The sequence below is a fragment of the Meleagris gallopavo genome, chromosome 8 (genome assembly GCF_905368555.1).
Source record: "Meleagris gallopavo chromosome 8, MGAL_WU_HG_1.1, whole genome shotgun sequence".
NCBI classification, from domain to species: domain Eukaryota; kingdom Metazoa; phylum Chordata; class Aves; order Galliformes; family Phasianidae; genus Meleagris; species Meleagris gallopavo.
The window spans coordinates 10,810,407-10,824,374 of record NC_139411.1 but is presented as its reverse complement, the minus strand read 5'-3'; the positions used below and the strand labels follow the sequence as shown (position 1 = coordinate 10,824,374).

Sequence of the window (13,968 nt, the reverse complement as noted above, 5' to 3'; positions counted from 1 at the left end):
GCTCACCTGCTCCCGAGCTTGAAAAGCTATAAGACTAGCTGGGTCTTCAAAATTAAATTCTGTTGGGGTTTTGGTGTTTTTTTTTCCTACTCTCACTTATTCCATGGCTGGAGGTTACTGGCAGGGATCTGAAGATGTACTTGGCAAAGGCGCTTTCTGTCTGGGATGGGGATGAGCAAAACAGGAAGCCTCTGCAAACCAACACCTTTTGAAGGGCTCAGGCTGTTCCAGAGCAGGACAGATGCTTTGATGCCACCCCTATCCCCATCCTTCCTGCCTCCAGCACCGGTTACACGCTCAGGAACTGTCTTTTTTTCATGGGAACCCTGTTGAGATGTTGCTGTCTGTCACTGCTGCTTGCATCCCTGTGAGCGCTACAGGCGGTGCGGGAGCCAGGAGCTGACCTCATCACTTCTCAGCAGGAAATGGGCTGCCAGCAACTGGTATTCTCACTGACCTCATGCTGTGGGACCTGCATCCCGTCTCACCTGGAAATGCCAGCTGTGAGACAAAGCTGCATTCACTGGAAGTGCCGTTTGCAGCTTGGATGTGTGCCACACTGGGGAGTCTGTTCCTTTGGGCTGTGATGCCTTGGTCCTGCAGTGGGACCATGTGGGAGGACCCTGAGCATCCCCAGAGTGATGGATGGATCCAGACCTGCCCAGAAGCCATGTGCTGGAACAAGAAAAGTAATCACAGCTGAAAATGAAAGGAAGGGGAAGTGTGAAGCAAACCTGGTGGGTGCCAGACAGATATCCCCTGAGGTACCTCCCACCCAGCCCTCGGATGGCAGCAATGGCATGGTGGGAGAAGCCAAGGGCATGGTTTAATTCTTTTAAGGGTAGGAGGAAGCAATTTCCTCACTGAGAGCACCTGGAGGGCACAGCTGATGGATAGGACTCTTCCACACGCCATGGGCTGAGCACGAAAAGCTCAGGAGGGATTTTTCCTGGGCTGCTCCATTAACACAAACAGACAGCAATGCTAGCTGCTGACACTGGGGTTAATTAAATCCATCTCTCCATCAATTCTTATTCAACTATTATCGATGGTCATTAGATCAGTGACAAAGTGACAAGCAAACCGTAATAGACTCATCTTAACCCTTGTGGTGCTGGAGGAAGGTAGTGGGACCAGGTAAATGTGTGGGTTGCTCTCAGAACATCGCAGCTCTACTGGAAGCAGTCCCTTTGCTGCCACAGGCCTTCCATAGCTCATGTGGGCACCCACGCTGGTTCAAAAGATGTCCAAACACAGTGCCTCCTCACAGGGCTCATCAGTTTGGGAGACTTTTGAGCCATCTTTGCCTTCCTATAGATTTATAACTTGATGGGAGAAGTGCTAATAAGAATTTGTGAAGCGTGTGCTGGCAATTCCTTGAGCCCTCTCACATCCTCCATTCCAGGAGACTTCCAGGGAAAGTTGCCTGGTTCCCTTTCCTCTCAGTTAACAACAGAAATGAGCACTGAAGTCTGCCAAGGGGCTGCAACACATTTTCATGCCTCCACTGCCACAGCCCTCGAGACGTCCAGCTGCTGCAAGGTGACCCTCAGCCTTCAGGTGGCTTTGCAGCTGGCTCAGGAGCAACGCTTGTGCCCTTCTCCTCAGTAAAGCACTTAGGGCTGAAATCCCTTCCCTAGTACATGCTGCCGTGGTTCTGCAGGGTTCCGAAATCATCTTGTGCTCTGCAAATAGCTTGGCTTTGCATTGGCTGCTAATACCCTCAGAAGCTGCAGGGTGCATGAGAGCAGGTGAAGACATCTTTGCAAATTAGAGAAACTGTTTATTCCATGGGAAATGGGAATGAGTGAAGCAAAGGGCCAGAAAAATAACAGGCACAGCAAGGCAAAGAGCAGGCCTGTGTATGGCAAAGCGGCCGTGCCATAACGGAAGTACCTGCTGTGTGCTCAGGTCCTGTCCTTGCTTGGCATTGCAAACCACACGTGTCCCTCACTTCTCGCAAAATAATTGCCATTTTCATTTGTGGAGGGAAATAATTACTTCATTCATGACATGAAGTCAATTTTTATCCTGAACCAGGGGGAGCCCTGGGCTGACAAAAGGAATTTCAGAGTGAGTGAAAACAAGACTGGCATTTGTAGACTGCAATTAAAGGTGAAAACGAGCCAGCGCTGGGGGGTTTCTCCCCTTTCTGTTATTGCACATTGAGTCAGATAGCGTGTAAAATGGGCTGGCTGCTCTGCTCAGAACCAGCAAGAGGAAAGGTCTACCTTAACTTCGTTAGCTCTACTAATAGTTGACATGCTGCCATCCAAAGGTGTGCCAAGGGAGTGGGGTCCCTTGGGATGCTCCACCACAGGCAAGTGCAAAATGCTGCTGGGAGCTGGGAGCTCATCATGAGGGCACGAAATCCCAAATGGAATCATAGAGCGACGCCTTTTGTAGGGCTCCTCTTACCCAGGGCAGCCGCAGCCAAGCAGGGGGCAGCCAGCCTCACAGGAATACCCCCAGAGCAAAGGGGAGGAGAGGACCCAGCCAAGCCCATTGATGCTGAATTACGTGGAAAAAAGGAAACCAGAGGCGGGGTGTGTGCAGGGGGGGGGTGTTCTGTAAACATATCTGTTTTTCACCATCCGCACCAAAATGATTGAAGCTGGTGTCAAGGGTGATATCCAATAGAAAATTGATGAAACATTGATGCTGGGGGATGAATATTTCAGGAGGAGCTGTATACCTCGTGCTGCACTCTTCTTCAATCTTTAAGCAGCGCTGGATAACCTTGAGAGGGGTGTTCATAAGTTTGTTTGCGGCGAGGCGGGGGTTCGGATGCTGTCCCTGTGCACTGCCTGTAAGAGGTTCCACGTCCCCATTGACACTGAGCTGAAGGAAAAGCCTCGAGGCTGATACCTGCTGAACCCTCCTGGCTGCAGGAATGAAACGCGGTCAGGGTGGGGCTTGGGGACCTGGGGAAGCCAGCAGCACCTGCAGGGTGGAAGCATCCCTCTGGCTCGCAGCTATCCAGAGGGGCAACGACAGTGCCATAGCAGAGATAGGAGCTGCCACTGCATCGTTGCTAGGGGGGAAGCCATTCCCGCAGCCAAGCCTGATCTCACCCTGCTGGCTTCAAAGCAAGGGCGAGGAGACCTGGATTTGGGTTTTTTCCTTGGGATGCATCTAATGCAAGCCATCTGCCCAGCAGCGGCCATGCATGGGGACCAGTGCTCCTCGGTGACATTTAAAGACGCCTTGGGCTCTCTGCATTTGCTACTCGGAAGATTTGCTTGTTTATTTTGGAAATTAGCAGCGCTTGAGGTATTTTATTTTTAATAAAACCTCCAAGGAAAAGTTGTTTTGCTTTTTTATTTTTTCCTGCGTGGAAGCAGCAGCGCTGGGAGGACGCAGTTCAGTGGGCTCTGTTTGTTTTATGTCCAGGGTGGGGAAAGAGAGGAAAGCGGGAGAAGGTTTTTTCTGTTTGTTTTGAGAAGCTGCTTTGATTTGCCATGAACACACAGCACTGTAGAGGAGGGGAGCGCCCTTCCTGAGCAGGATCCCCTGCCACCTCCGCTCCTCCTGGAGAACAGCTCCCTCTGTGCTTCCCTTGCCTCCCATACTATCCCACAGCTTTTGGGTGGCTGTTTTTTTTTTTCTATTTTCTCACCTCCTCCACGCGGGAAGCTGCAAATCAGGACCCTGGGGCACTCACGTCGCGACAAGGAGTCTCTTTGCTGTCTGTTTTTGAGCTACATTTTTCCTTTTGCAGTGCTCAAACACCATCTGCTGTTTCATACAGTGGCACTTTCACGGGAGGGGGGTCAATTTTAAGTGTAAATTGCTCCTTAAAGAACATATTGACAGTACCGGGGGCTGAAATCCTGCGGCAGATGCAAAGAGGACCACAGCCTCAGCCCACCAAAGCCACCTCCATCCCGCAGATTTTCATTTCTCAGCCTCCCCACAGGAAGAGCATCTCCCCCTCAGTGTCCTGCAGCCCCACAGCCAGCTACAAAATCTGCAGCAGCACCGCACTCTGCACTCCTTCAGAGGGGCAGCCCCGTCCCTGGGGTCCTCACCTGGGAGCCACCAGCCTGTGCTCGGGCCCCCCCTAACATGGAGCATCTTCAGCCTTCAGCAAAGTACAAGGAAAGCAAATGACAATTTTCTACGTGTTCCTTGGCTTTTCTTTCTGTTTTTTTTTTTTTCTTTCCCTTTTTCTATTTTCTCTCTTTTTCTTTTTTTTTTTTTCTTTTTTTTTTGCTGTTCTAGTTTCTCGCTGGCAACAACAGACGTTATGTTTTGACGAGTTAATAAACATCTCCCCCGGGAGTTGGGAGCTCCGGCATGCTCTGCTGCGCTGTGTTTTACCTCTGCCTCGCGCACTTTGCAGAGCAAGAGGCATTTTTTTTCCCTGCTTCAAAAACCAGGTGCCTCACATTTCAGCCTCCTCCACCTCTTGCAGGTCTGAACAGCCTCCCAGGAGCTGCTGATGCTCCTGTGTTACCTGCCATGCTCTGACCTATCGCAAAAGCCCTTTCTGCTGTCCCCACATCCTTTCCCAACCCCAAATTAAATGGCAGTGGATCCCTTGGGACAGACAGACTTAACCCCTAGACCTGCTGTTCTCAGGGTGCCCATCATGATGCACCAACCCAGGGTTTGCTGCTGCCTGTTGGGAAGGATGAAATGACAGCTTGGACATGAAGATGGTGCACGGTCCAGGGAGCCAAGTTGTTGGTTTGAACATGTAGAACATTATTGCTCGTGAATTATGGATAGTGATTGCACCTTCTGGACAATAAATTATTGAGCTGACATGCTGGATGGAGACCGTGCAGATAGGGATGATGCTGCCTGCACTGCTCCTGAGCGGGATCTCTGCCTGCTGTGGGAGCAGCAGATCAGAATGTCACTGAGTGCCACCCAGCAGAGCAGTCCCAGCTGACAGGGGAATTTCCCCAGCTGGAAGTGTTTCCAACCCAAGCCATGCTGTTGCTCTGTATCGGTGATGGGGCACGGTACCTATTTATCTGGGAAGCATGCAGATTGCAGGTGGGCATCCCTAGCCGGGGATGGCATTGTGGCCAAGCCTGACACATGCCCCAGGTGTAGCTACTCCCTGGGGTGATCTCTCCTCGGTATTGAAAACCCCACGCTCCTCCGGTTTGCCTAAATGTTATCTGGGCCCCATTTAGGCTGGAGGTGTCCATAGCGTCCCCTGGCAACGAACGTCCATAATTGAATCGTGGGTGGTGTGAAAAAAGCACTGCCTTTTGTTCGTCCCTAAATCTGCTGCCCCATAACTAGATTTGGGCACTCCTTTCTCCTGCACTGGGAGAAATGGGGAATTATCACTGGCCCTGCACCTGCTCCACGGCACAGGGCCTCTCCTACCTCACCCCTTGCCCAGTTCAGACCTCTCCTTCTGCCCCGTCACTGGGGTGGCTTTGGAGCAGGGCGGGCAGGAGGGTGACACCGGGCTGTGACCCCATGGGACCATTGGTGGTGCCCTGCGGATGCTGGGCAGGATTTCCATCCATTGCCACGGAGGCTCTGGAGTCAGGGGAAGGCAATGCACGGTCCTTAATCGAATCACACGCCAGCGGCACTCATAAAGCTCTGCAAAGCAGAAAGGGCTCGGGAGCTGCTCAACCACAAACACCTCCTCCTCCTCCTCCTCCCAGCACCTCCGCGCAGAGCTGGCCTCCCTCTGCATCTCCTACCTGCAAACAGGTTTCAGGAGGGGGCTGCAACCTGCAGTTATTGGGGTTGCCTTGGGGGCCGAGAAATCCCCATCGCCCACATTTTTGGCCACCCCAGCCCACCTATGGTCCACACTGCTGCTGAAATCTGGATGGGAAGCGATGCCCAAGTCTGGATCGCAGCCAAAGGGAGCTTTGTCTCACCAGCTGTGCTCTGGGCCTTTCCTCTGCTTGCTGCCCACCTGGTTTCAGTGTTGTTCAATGCTTTAACGCTACTGTCTTGGCCACACCAAGGCTGGGAGTGCTGGGACTTGGGCTGACCGCAGGCACCAGGTCACTGGGGGAAAAGTAGGGGCGATGGGCAAACACCCAGGAGGAAAAACAGCCCTTTGCCTTAATGATAGTTTGTCATGTCATATTTTGCTACGGTTGCGAAATAGCGGCCGACTAACCATTCATTTGCATTGCTTTAATCCATATTTTGAATACCAGGCAGTGTCTTAAGCACCACCAAGTTTAACCCCCACGCTCTCACTGGGTTCTAAAACACACTCCACACAAAACGCTCGCTCTGCTCCCGAGGGGCCCCTCCACACAGGAAGAGCAGTGTCTGATGTTGTGGTGACAGCAGTGGGCACTCTGATCTGTTTCGCTCCTCTTCCAGCACATTGCCCTTCCCCATACACACAAGCTGAAGGCAGCCGTGCTAATGAGCTGCTAGCACAGTTCCAGCAGCGGGACCCCCCTCTCCGTCCCCGCAACCACCACCCTACCCCAGGAACCGAGCAGCTGCCTGCCCTAAATCCACCCTTCGGGGTGCCCGCGCTGTGCCATCCGCAGCACGCTGCGGGGCTCCCCCTGCTGCCCGCAAACCCCCTCTGCAGACTGGAACGGGGATCGGGGGTTGGTTCCGAAAGGGCCGAGCGGAGGCGGCGCGGGGCTGAGGCCGGCCGCAGCTCATCGCACGCTCCGTCCGCGGCCCCGCCCCCTCCAGCGTGGCCCCGCCCATCGCCGCGTGGCCCCGCCCACCTCCCCGCCCCGCCGCCGCGGGCAGCCCGGCAGTGTGGCGAGGCAGGCGGGCGGGCAGCAGCGCTCTGCTCCGCTGGGCTCCGTGCTCCGCCATGCCGCCGGCCCGCCGCTTCTTCCTGCTCTTCCTCCTCCTCCTGCTGCCGCTGCACCGTCGCTGGGCGCTGGCCGCCGCAGGTACGGGGCTGGAGGGCTCGGGGGCAGTGGGGAGAAGTTGTTTTTTGGGGAGGGGGAGAAGGACGTACCTTTGGCTGTGCTGGCAAAAGTTCGCTGCGGTTTGGCTGCGCTCAGCACTGCGACTTCGTGGTCGCGGGTTTCGGTTCGTGTTTCCTGTGGAGCTTTGGGGTGGGGGGCACCGGACCCACGTAGCTGCACCCCGAGAAGGGAGTGGGGCGGCCGCGGGTTCCTGCGCTCCTACCAGGCGATTCTGTTTTATTCTGTTTGTTGTTCCGTAGTCTTATTCCATTTCATCCTGTTTTTTCCTCCCCATCCACAAAAACCAAACCGGTCCCATCCCTGTCCATGACACGGCGGGTTGTCGCATCCCCCCGGGTCAGACAGGCAATCCTTCAGGCAGGGTTTGATGTTACCTTCTTTCCAACCTGGCTGTTGGTGGCTGAGGAGCTCAGCGATCTTCTTTTTTTTTTTCTTTTTTCTTTTTTTAATTATTATTGTTTTCTGTTTTTCCGCTATGGCTTTTCAAAGTTTCCTGTGCACAACCCAATCTTGTGATTGAGATGCACTTGAAATAAATGCTGCCCTTCCGTCGGCAGTCCCTGCGCAGACAACAAACAGGCATTGCTCCTGCTGCCCTCTCTCGTTAGCACTCCTCTGATCCAGCTCAGCCTCCACTATATTTATATACACGAATGTGTGTGTGTGTATATACATATATATATTTCTATATATACATTTCCCCCTCCCTATAGCTCACCAACACCTCCTGAGGTTGGTGGCTCCAGGAGGCTGTCACTGTAGGTATGGGAGCTGTGAGGTTGCAGTCTGTATTCAATCTTGGGAAGAGAGGGGCTGAGAGTGTGCTGTAAGCCTGAGTCTGTCCCATGTGCAGGACTTGAAAGAAAGGAGGCTGGGAGGGAAGAACAGGTTGAGCCTGCCTGGGTGGGCAAGCCGTCTTGGGGGCATGCTGTGGGGATACAAGTGCATCGTCGGGTTTTGGATGGGATGGATATTGCAGGCGGTGATGCTGAGATGGGTGCTGATTGTCCTCTGGGTATGGCTTTTCTGTGCTGGTACCTGGAGAACATACTGGAGGGAGGCAGCTGGTGGTGTGCGTATCGTCCCTGCTGTCCCTAAGAGCTGCGATTCCTGCATTGGCACCGTGGGCAGGTGACGGGGGGCTGCCCAAGGACCTCTGCTCAGGTCCAGGCCTGGGGTGCAGAGGAGCTTCTGCAGTGTTATCTCCTTGTCCCTTGGCTTTTCCATTACAGAGGCTCCTTCCCTTCGCCCCCATCCCTTTGGGTTTGCAGTTTGAGAGCCGAATTCCTGTCCTTGCTCAGTGCCTGCCACCTCCGTGGGGACACTCGAATTGCTCGTGGGGCCCTTTGGATCCCATCCGCCCTGGTCTCTGCTTTGCCTCCCTGTGGTTTGCTGTCATTTGCCTTGTGCAGGCACTTTGCTTGTGAGCCAGCTGACAGCCCCTGCACTACGGGCAACGGGCATGGTGCATCCTGAGGTGCTGTGTGGGATCCTCCCCCCAAATCAGAGCTTTTACCCATACAGCACCATGGAAGTGGGGAGCCGGTGGCATCAGAGTGACGCGGCTCCTCACATCCAGCTGGAAAAACAAAGTGTGAGCCGCAGCAGCGATGCATCAGTGCTGCGAAATGCACAGCGTGCAGGGAGAGCCCCCAAAAAGTTGCTCCGATGTCGCACCCACCCCTAAAGGAATGCTCTTGGCGAGAGAAGCTGAAGGCAGCTCCCTCCCTCTCCTGACGGGAGCTTAGCACGGCTCAAACGGGGCCGTTTGGAACGCGGCTGTGTAGCTGCTGTGCACCGGCATCGCACCGCCGAGGTGCTGCCGTGCCTTGCCGTGCCGGGTGGGAGCGGGCCGAGCCGCAGCCCCGCGCTGTGCCGGGCCCTGACTCACGGCGCAGGAATGCGTCGGGCTGGCGGCCCCGGAGCCGCTCCTCGGCTGCGCTCATCCCAACCCCGGGGCTGAGCTGGGGCCGCGGGGGAGTATGGCCCCCCCGGCTGTTCGTTTATGCTTCTGTTGGCTTTTAATGTGGGGGCGCCTTTGGGAAGGGCAGCTCCCCGCCTCCCCCTCTTCCTTCAGCCCGAGCTCTTCGGGTGCTGGAAACCCCCTTCCCAGAAAGCAGAGCCCTTCCCCGAGCCCGGAGGTGCGGGATTTGGGGCTGCCCCAAACGCTTCCTTGGGATTTGTGCGGATAAAGGGTTGCTGAGGAGGAGGAGCGCAGCAAGGCTTGCCTCCGACGGATGGGGCTGGGATAATCCCCCCGGCATTTGGCTAGTGAATGTTTTGAGCCAGTTAGCTTCTGTTGGGCTTTGCCCGTTTTAAGGGAAAACTGTGATGTTATTTATTTAGTTGTTTTCCTGCCCTGGAGATGGAGGACGAAGAGTTGAGACACTTATTAAAGAGTAATGTACCCAGTTATGCAAGAAGCAGAAGTGCAGCGAGATAGTGAAGGGACCCAGAAGCTTTCCCCCATCCTCTCGATGAAAGCAGAGCACTGGGGCAGCAGCTCTGGGAGGTGCTGTGGCTCCTGCTGTGGTGTAAGGAATGGGGACTGCCCCAGTTTTCAGGCTGGGAGGGGGAGGGAAGTGGGCTTGGCTGCCCTCCTGCTTGCAAGCATCCTCCTGATCCCTACCAAACTCTCCCCCACCCGGACACGAAGTCAGCTCATGGCATCTCCTGTGCTAGCAGGAGTTCTGCTGGTGTGGCCACCCCTCCTCACCCCATTCCCCTTCTTCCCAAGTCCAAAGCCGAGGGATTGTTTCCCTTTGAGAAAGTGTGGAAAATCCCATTTAGTGACATTGAACATTCACTAAACCTGCGCTGGGCTGCCTTTGTGGGGCAGCGGCCACCGCGGGAGGAGAGGCAAAGTCCTTGAGGGTTTCCAATGGGCTTTGGGTAGTGACCTTGGCCTTTATGGGTGATGAAGAGAGCAAACACACCTGTGTTGGGGGCACCTGGGTGGGTGTCCTGGGCTGGGGTGTGCATGCTCCCAGCAGGTGCTGTGGGTGGTGATGAAAGGCCTGTGTGGTGCGGGAGCTTTCCAGGGGCAGAAGGTGGGAGCAGGCAGCTCCTCGGGACAGGTTTAAAGAGGGGAAGGGTCACGCCTGGGCTGCGTTTGGGTGTTGTGTGGCCTCCAGCAGCGATGCTTTTCCAGGTTTGCTGATGTGAGCATATCTACCCCACAGCCTCCGTCCCATCCGTAACAGCACAGCCCTTCTCCGGGGCCAAGCAGCCCGAGGGTGCCTCCTGCAGCTGTGTTCAAAGGGCACAGGGTTTCTCCCTTCCCCATGTGTTTCTCCCATTGGGAGAAAAACGCATTCAAACGGAGTGAAGGAGCAGCAATCCCCTATGGAGACGTGCTCCTGGATGCTGCCATGTTGCTCCTGTGCTGGAGTATTGCTGGGGAACTTTCTCCTTTTTGAGCAAAGCAAGCTGGAAAGCCTTTTGTTTTGTTGCGTGCACGGAAGATTCCTGAGCACTGAGGGCTGTGCTCGGTGCTGTGATGGCCTCAGGACCCAGCACCAGGCTTAGAGTGTCTCAGCTGTGTCCTCCATCCCTCCCTGGGCACCGGGTGGCCGTGTTGCAACGTTGCAGCTTAGGGCAGCGGTCACAGCGGATGTGTATACAGCAAGGTACAGAGGTGCAGATTTCAGGCCCTAGCATTTATACAACAGCATAAAAAAAAAACCACGGCTGGCTCAGCCCAAAGCTGGAAAAGCAAGCTCCGAAGCTGGAAGCAGGGCTGGGCTGCTTCTCTCTGAGCGGTGACTAACACGGGTTTTTCAAACAAACGCTGGGATAAACTGGTTATGCAAAGCGGGGGGAATTGGGCAGGTTCCTCGGAGTCTGCAGCAAAAGCAGCGGGAGCGGGGCGTGCTGGGGCCGGTCCTGCCTGCTGGGGAGTCCCACGCGTGGCCACACAGATCTGGGGACTGGTGGTCGGGCATTGGGTAGTGTCGGTGACCCCAGAAAATAGACAGAAGATGTATTATTTTTGCAAGCAGGTCACTTGCCCCTGACGCCCACCCTTGGAGCATCTTCTGGGTGATGGCCACGGGACTGGCTGCTCTGCTTGTCCCTGCTGGCACAGGGCTTGGGAGTGAGATGGAGTTTTGGGGAAGGGCTCGGGCTGGGGAGAGCCTAGAGGAGAGAATGCAAAACATATGTCTCTGCGAGGGTCAGATTGCACGCCTAAAAGCAGCAGGGAATAAAAGAAGTCAGCGTCGCACAGCTCGGGTCCTACAGCCCAGTTTGGTGCAAGAGGGCATGGGGAGGGACCCAGAGAACCTCCAGATGGGCTGTGGGACCAAGGCTCCTAGGAACCAGCAGTGCTGGAGCTGGAAGGGAGATCCTCCAGGTTGCACTGCTTTTGTAGCTCTGCACATTGCTGGGGGTGGAGGAAGGAAGGGTCCAGCTGTCCCCTCCCCATATCAGTGGGAGGAAAAGGGGTCACTACAGCAGCTCCCAACTGAAATCCTATGGAAAAAACTCACCTAAGCTCCTGCTGGATTCCTGCCTCACCAAGGGCTGCTTGCTGTGGGAGCTGGGCAGTAAAAGCACCAATCTTAGCAGGGAAATTGCAACCCCAAATCCTCCGCTTTGCTGAAAATATCAAGGTTTTGACCAAAAGGCTTTAATTTCCATCATGCTTTTCTGCCAGAACTCAGCCTCCTCCAATGCTGGCTCTGGGAACTCACTGAAAGTGCCCTTAGGAAGGATCTAAACTGATGGGGCAAGCAGTGAACCCTTTTGACTGGGGGGGGGGGGGGGGGGGGCTCTCCCTTTCCACCCACTGAAGGCATGGAGACAACCCCTGGCACTCTCCAGAGCTGTGTGCAACCTGTCAGCTTGGGAACCATCTGCTCAGCCCCCGGGGACCACTGTGCAGGATGGGATGGCAGTGGGGAGCCAGTGCTTCAACCCCAACAAATGGATACAGCATCCTCATGGCCCAAGCTCCTATGCCTAAGATAGCAAAAACCAAACCACCAAGTATTTATTTTTCTCTCTGTCTGGCTTGTTTTTGTTGGTGTTTTTTTTTGTTGTTGTTGTTGGTTGTTTTTTTTTGTTTTCTTTTTTTTTTTGAGGGGGGAAGAATTCTTTTTTTAGCCTCACTTCCTCAAGGAATCCAGATTTTTTGGTGCTGTTTGTGTCTGCAGCCCTCCCCCGCTTCAGCTCCCAAGTAGACGTCTCGCAATTAAGTGCTGCCTGATTAGGAAATTAGCACTGAAGTTTTTATCCAGGCGAGCTGGTCGGCCCGTGAAGGGAGAAGGATCTATTAATATCCTACTGAAAGATGAAATATAAACTGGCAGCATCACACTCGCCACCTACACTGGGGACCACAAACAGCACGTGGGTGTGAGCATTTTGTTCTGGGAATCTATAGGAAAGCGGCTCACATTCTGCTGCCGTGGGACCACGTGGGGTTGGCTTGTTTATGAATACAGGTGCTGCAATAGCTGTGGCCATTATGCAGTCATGCAGAGCAGAGAGCTGGTAGGTAGTTTGGGAAAGCTGTGAGCAAGGTGAGGAGCTGAAGGATGGCTCGGGGTCATGGCAGAGGATGTGCGTTGGCTGGTAGCCTGTAATTATTGCAAAAGGAAATGGTCCTTTGCTAATGAACGCTAAGTGGCTCCACAGCAGTGAGCCTCTGTGTGGCCAAGGAAGAGATGGGAGGAAAGGGAAAGATGAGCTTCCTATCGCGTGTGTGTGTGTGGGGTGGGAGATGCTCTGTGGTGAGGCCATACAGTGTGCTGGGGTGGGCTTGCTTAGTCCAAAGGAAAAATCGCAGAACCATGAGGTTGGAAAAGCCTCTCAGCTCACCCAGCCCACCCCCACTGCCCACATCCCTCAGTGCCACGTCTCCACTGCTCTGCACCACCTCTAGAGATGGTGACTCCCCCACCTCCCTCGACATCCTGTGCCACTGCATCACTGCTCCTTCAGAGGAGAAGTGTTTCCTAATATCCTATCTGAACCTCCATATCACAACAAATGGAATTGAGGAGGCATTTGTGGGAACTGTGTGGTCTCGAGGCTATGGGATGAAGAGCATCTTCATCCTCTTCTCAGAAAGGTGATCAGAATGAGACCTGGGATTTGGGAAAGCGAAACATGCATTCCTCCAGCTTATTCTGGAGAAAACGCATGCAGAGAGATGGCATCGCTTCTAGCTCAAAATATATGTATAAATCTATTTTGGGGCTGCTGAGAATGCGGCTGCCCCTCGTGATGCTTCGCAGCTGAGATCACTCCTGGCTGCACTGACCCATGCTGGAGGTTTTGGTCACAGCCCGGTGGTGAGCTCACACTCCTTGTTTGTGCAGACAGGGAGGGAAAAGCTCAATAATCTAGGATGGAAAAGTTAAACAAAGCAATGGAGAAGCACTGGTGAAAAGAAAACTTTTTGTGTTTTGTTTTGGTCGAAGTCTTCACCCATGGCTGCTGTGCTGCCCAGTTTGGGCAGGAGCTGCATTTCCACACTCGTGAAGTAGAATGAGAAACCCAGAGTGTTTCTGACGGAATATCAGTGAAAGCTGGGCAGGGTTGTTCTTCTCTTCAGAAGGAGGAATCAGGCCTTGTTTGTGGAATAACTGAATTCCTCCAGTGCTGATTTAGAAAGAAATGCAGTCAGTTTGCAGTGGCATTTGGGGAGAGGTGTGAGGGGCGGCGATGCAGAGCTTGGAAAGCCAGTTGTCATCTTTGGGGCACTGGGGTGTCCCCAGACGGGCCACCACTCTGGATGTGGCACTTCTGGAGCAACCCTTGTCCCAAATGCTAGCAATGGTGTGCAGACCCTTATGTGGTGGGGGCTTATGCCATCCATGTGCCCTCACCAGGAGGGAGATGCAGGGCACCGAGTGGCTCTGGATGCCGAGCATCCCCAGGAGCATTCTGGTGTTCATTAATCAAAGTGCCTCCGGCTCCCCTTTCAAGCTGTAATAACCAGAGCTGAGAGAGTCAATCCATATCTATTTAAAGCGCTTCGATAAATAAAGATACTAAATAAAATCACGGCGGCCCTCGACTCTCTCCCTGCTCCTAGGGATGGGGTTTTTTTCCCCTCCCA

At 54.2% G+C, this 13,968-nt stretch overlaps 1 protein-coding gene across 2 annotated transcripts in view; it reads left to right on the top strand.

Moving 5' to 3' along the window:
- The first annotated feature begins 6,688 nt into the window (after positions 1-6,688).
- UNC5B (unc-5 netrin receptor B) overlaps positions 6,689-13,968 on the top strand; it is a 29,123-nt gene continuing 21,843 nt past the window's right edge. The window contains exon 1 of one of the 2 annotated variants that reach the window (XM_085230194.1): positions 6,689-6,860. In XM_085230194.1, the coding sequence (XP_085086320.1) occupies positions 6,779-6,860 (82 nt within the window). In that variant the 5' untranslated portion in view covers positions 6,689-6,778. The remainder of the gene's footprint in view (positions 6,861-13,968) is intronic. The other variant, XM_010714303.3, reaches the window with a different exon arrangement.